This window comes from Mercenaria mercenaria, chromosome 9 (assembly GCF_021730395.1).
Source record: "Mercenaria mercenaria strain notata chromosome 9, MADL_Memer_1, whole genome shotgun sequence".
In the NCBI taxonomy this organism is placed as follows: domain Eukaryota; kingdom Metazoa; phylum Mollusca; class Bivalvia; order Venerida; family Veneridae; genus Mercenaria; species Mercenaria mercenaria.
In genome coordinates, this window is record NC_069369.1 from 25,655,435 (window position 1) to 25,660,728 (window position 5,294).

The 5,294-nt window shown below is 33.1% G+C and overlaps 1 protein-coding gene across 1 annotated transcript; it reads left to right on the forward strand.

The window, feature by feature from the left end:
* Positions 1-754: 754 nt before the first annotated feature.
* LOC123547834 (octopamine receptor beta-2R-like) lies at positions 755-4,000 on the forward strand. Its single transcript, XM_045335080.2, has one exon. The coding sequence runs from the start codon at positions 880-882 to the stop codon at positions 2,053-2,055; it is 1,176 nt and encodes a 391-aa protein (XP_045191015.2). The 5' UTR covers positions 755-879; the 3' UTR covers positions 2,056-4,000.
* The last annotated feature ends 1,294 nt before the right edge of the window (positions 4,001-5,294 follow it).

The window sequence follows — 5,294 nt, forward strand, 5'->3', positions numbered from 1 at the left end:
ATCTAATATATGGAAGGTCATGACGAAAGAATGAAACTTAAGTAGGTGCTTTAAATTAGGTATGCTTTGAGGAAAGGCAGCTCAGGAAGAAAGAAGTCTATTGACAATAATCAGAGGATATGTTAAAGGAAAACAACCGTTCATATTACAAACCATTTAATTGCTTTATTTGTTACTAGTAATAACAGATTAAGAAACTTTAGTAATGTATAGTGTGCACATTGGGAGAGTAGACAGGCTGCATGTAATAAAGTAAAAACATAATACATTTCTTACTACACTGAAGACGAAACAAATATGAATGGAAGTGTTTTAATCATATTGTTCTTACGGGCAATCACAAGGTTATAAAAGTGATAAAATTGATCGCGAGGAGAAATTTACCTGATACTGGGCTTACAAGATATTGATTGACACCTGGAGAACACAACGATTAAAATGATACTATCCACGTATTGCCATTTAAAAAAGACAATAAATTAATTAAGTTCTTTCCTTAACTTTACATCCCTGTAAATTAATCAAAAGTATACGTGAATAAAGCCATGACAAGCTGTGGAAACAGGCCAACTTAAAATAACCGTTCTCTTTTGCTAGATAACGCAAAAAGCGGTGAAAGGCAATTAACTGATACATCTTGAAACGGTCGGCAACAAGAACAGCAATGTGACACCGTATTTTAGAGATAGATGGAATATTGAGTCAGTTTAATCTTCTGCATTTGTGATCGGATACCTTAAAAACAAATAACAAAACCTTTGGAAAGACAAAACTTTAATTTTGATTAATCTCACAAAATACGTTTAAGGACATCTGTGACGCATTGTATTAACTAATTGTTTTGTCCCAAGAAATTATCAACGTGTAGAGACAAAGGATATGTACATGGAAGGAAGTAAGGCTGTATCAGACCATATCAACCAAAGTGGAAAAAATGACAGTTTCTTTGGCAACGACAGTATGCAGAATAGGCAAGTCGCCTTTGTCATTCTCAAAACTACCGTGATGATTATCATCATGCTCGGAGCCGTCTTTGGCAATATCCTTGTTGTGATCGCTGTAATGAAATTTCAACGCTTACGAGCTATTACTAACTATTTTATCGTCTCGCTGGCTTTTGCGGATTTTCTGGTGGCAATTCTAGTAATGCCATTTAATGCAAGTATAGAAATATCTGGTAAATGGATTTTTGGGAGAATAATGTGTGACGTGTACAATTCTAACGATGTCCTTTTTAGTACCGCGTCTATACTTCATTTGTGCTGTATATCAATGGATAGGTACATAGCTATAATACACCCATTCAAATACGAATCCAAAATGACACGATGTAGAGTTTTTATTATGATTGCTATCACTTGGATATCATCAATCTTAATCTCATATATCCCAATACAATCTCATTGGTACACGACTTCAGACACATTAAAGGAAATGGAAAACAGCCCTGAAGAGTGTTTATTTATAGTGAATAAAGTCTATGCTGTCATTTCGTCTAGCATTTCTTTTTGGATACCTTGCACAATTATGGTATTCGTTTATTTAAAGATTTTTATGGAAGCTAGACGCCAAGAAACACAAATTAAGCAATCAGGCTACCATTTGAAAGGAAGACCATCGGAACAGACTAATCTGACTGATGATCAGAGTGAACGCAGAAATGAAAGGAAGCGCATGCGCAGAGAACATAAAGCTGCAAAGACATTGGGTATAATAATGGGTGCATTTGTGTTCTGTTTTCTTCCCTTCTTTACATGGTACTTAGTAACAACACTTTGTGGTGAATCATGTCCATATCCTCAAACCCTTGGTTCTGCCTTATTTTGGCTCGGTTACCTCAATTCATGTCTGAATCCTATAATTTATGCTTACTTTAACAGGGATTTTCGAAGCGCCTTCAGAAAATTACTAAAATGTAGTAAGTTCTTTGGTGGAAGTAATAGTGAAAACAATTCGGGTGTAGTGTTAACTGCTGGGCAATATGAAAATAGAGACAATGTAGTACATATAAAATCTGATCATCTAGTACGAAATGGAAATAAATCTCATGTGTGATAATTTGTTGAAACTTGCGTAAATTTGTTTGGATGTATTTTATTTAAATATAATATTGATCAATCTTGTACTTCATTTTACATGTTCACAAACTGCTGATGTGTATATGGAACATTTTAAACAGACTTTCATTTCGAATAATTTTCATTTTAATGTAATGTGTTCAGATTCGTGTAAAGCCATTTTATGAGCTTTGTAATTAAAATAATGTCTTTATTCTGCATTTTTATATTTATGAAGCATTGATCTCCATAGCTTGCAAAATGTAAAGGAAAATATTAACAAGGAGAATATAGATACAGAGGTTGCAGTGTATTTGAATATATATTTTCCCTGACACAATAGATACTGTGAAATCCATGCTCTATGTTGGAGAATACGTAGTATTAACTATTTTTTTAATTACACGTATTTTTATTTTAGGTATATACATTTTTAAAACCGTATGTTCATCCGTCATAATTTGTTGCCATCATAACTATTGACTTCCTTGAATAATGCCACGTACGGTGTCGAACGGAAAAAGTCAACAACGTTAGGCCATGTCATCGTATGCTGAAGTCAATAGCATTTGGATAATACTTTGTATCCACTCCATTTTCTGGTATATTTCTTGGCAACCGCTTCATGTCAGATAAAATATGTTTTCGGAGTGTTATATCTACATCTCTTGAAAGATCTTTCAATTACTTAGAAGGCTTAACCATGAAGCCATTCAGGAATGATCATTTTTGGGCAAATATGTATGATGAAGTTTAGTATATATTGCTTCCTTTAAAGAAGGATTAATAACAAAAAAGTACAAACATTTAACCCAGACTAATATAACAATAAAGTAAGCCATCGAATATTATTAGATTATGTTACAGAAGTATCTGCCTCCCTTTTTTTGACAACGTGCAAAGTGAAACTCTTAGTCTTTAGGTTTCGGTTTAATTCAGTGTCATAATAAAAATTCAAATAATTTGTTTTTATACATGGCGCATATTTATTTCTTTGTATGTATTCTTTAATATATGACACAAAATTTGGTTGACATACATTTATGGTTTGTTAAACATCTACCACTTAAGGACTATGCTATTTTGACATTGTAAAATTCCTATGTAAAACTGAGATTGTCGTAACAACACGAGAAATGCACGGGGACCAAAGAGAAACTAATAATAATGAAAACATGTATCTCCGAGTAAATTATAAAGTATCAAAAACACTCAAAAGCATGTCCCAGCAGTGTACTAGAAAAAAATGCATAGACATTTTCGGTGCAAGTATTTGGTACCGTAAGTCTGTAATATTTGTACAAAATATATATTAATCAATCAAGGATATGTCAGTGTAAATGAGCTGAGCGTTAGTTTTCTAAGAAATTGTCGTTAAACTCTGTTACACAAATCACACGTGCACAGCTTTTTTACAAAAATATATCCGCCATGTTTTCTTCAGTGAACGAAATAAAAGTAGTGTTTTACCTTGGATTTCCTTATTGTATAGTACGATTCACTTTCTAATCTAAATAAAGCATCACTTTTTTATAACATCCCACTGTCCGATCTTTCTGATCACTTAACGATCACTCACAATTATAAAATAAATCCAACGTGTCATCAAAATTATCACTTTACACGGCTTCACGGACATCACAGCCTACTAACATTAAATTTGTAATCATGCGCCAACCAAACAAATGATGAAAGATCGGGACTTTTTCAAAGATATGTTTTATTTTCTGTAATTTCCTGATATTCTAACATTGAAACAACCGAATTGTATGCACAGAAATAACGAAGAATTTATGCAATATAGCTTTTAGTTTAAATTTTGGACCTAGCTTTTTTCCAGCCCAACAACAGACATGTATATGTCACAAACCCGGCTTGTCCTCGAATTCAGGGTCAAAGGTTACTAGAACATAAATACAATAAATAAACAATCGCTTACTATGTTTTTGTAAGTCCTGTAAGATGAAACGGCTCATGTTTATAATTCATATACATCCGTATCGGGAACATTGACAATCACAGTTTGATCTTTGCCTCGAACATGAAAACAGTAACTTTTATTCCTTTGTTTACATTTCAAACATGGCGATTCACATATGCGTTCAAGAACGTAAATTCCGTGTTTTCCGACCCACATGGTGTGCAAACTTTTGAAATTAAAAGTATGGTGTATTCGGCAAACCATTTGTAATTTCTGACGGTAAATATCATCGAGAGTATCATTTAATAAATATGTTCACGAAATTTAATTGAATATTAATAAGTCTGATACTTTCAAAAAAAAAAAAAAAAAAAAAAAAAAAAGAAACACGTGATGGTCATGGTCGCTGGCTTCGAATTTGTCTAATGAATATGCAAAATAGTATTTGTTTGAGTGTAATGTGAAAATATATTTTACAATTACATATCAACAGCGAACGCCACATGCATTATATTTTCACGAGGGTTAATGCTTTGATCTTACATGTAAAACAAACATATTCCTAGTGTACAAAAGATAAAGGTAAAGGTCTTGTTTATTATAGTGCCACTTCTGTTGAAACGGCCAGTCAATTTGGCTTATGAGACACCGTTATTGTGCTTTCCAATTACCTCCCAACTTAAACCGCTATGCCAAGGGGCCATGCGGATAAAATCGGTAACCATTCATTCAGGTCGCAGCTCAAGTACCGGCCTTATCGGATCGAATTCCATGACAAACACCCCCATTTATATGTATATGAGTATGTACTCGTGAAATTATATGTTAAGTGTAAGAAGTATGTATTTACAGTGCAAATCATCCATGCTAAATAATACGTACGATATGTTTGCTTTCTCACTGTCTAACATGTCCGAAATGATTTATTCGATTTTTATGATAGAGTTCTAATTTAATTAAATTAAAGAAAACGTGTTCAATATAATTTTAAACTTAAGCTTTGAAGTTTAGTAGGTTGTAGCAGTCTGTAGATTAAGGGTATTTTTACTACCTTCTGTAGTCAGTTATTTATTGTAAAAATGCATTTTTAACCAAAGTGGAAAATATCAGGTACTTGAAAATGCAGCTTTCTAAAAGGTCAGTAAGTTCTCGATGTCATTTGTCAGACATACCTTGTAAATAAATAATATTATTACATAATTAATACTGATATTTATTTTGTTGCACTTTGTGGACTTATGTCTGAGCAGTACAATCCCTGTAAATGCGCACTACGTAAGCGTTCAGGCCCTTCTCGCACACCATACCTATACTTC

Coding starts and splice junctions, on each gene's coding strand:
- LOC123547834 (XM_045335080.2), top strand. CDS start 880: ATGTACATGGAAGGAAGTAAGGCTGTATCAGACCATATCAACCAAAGT.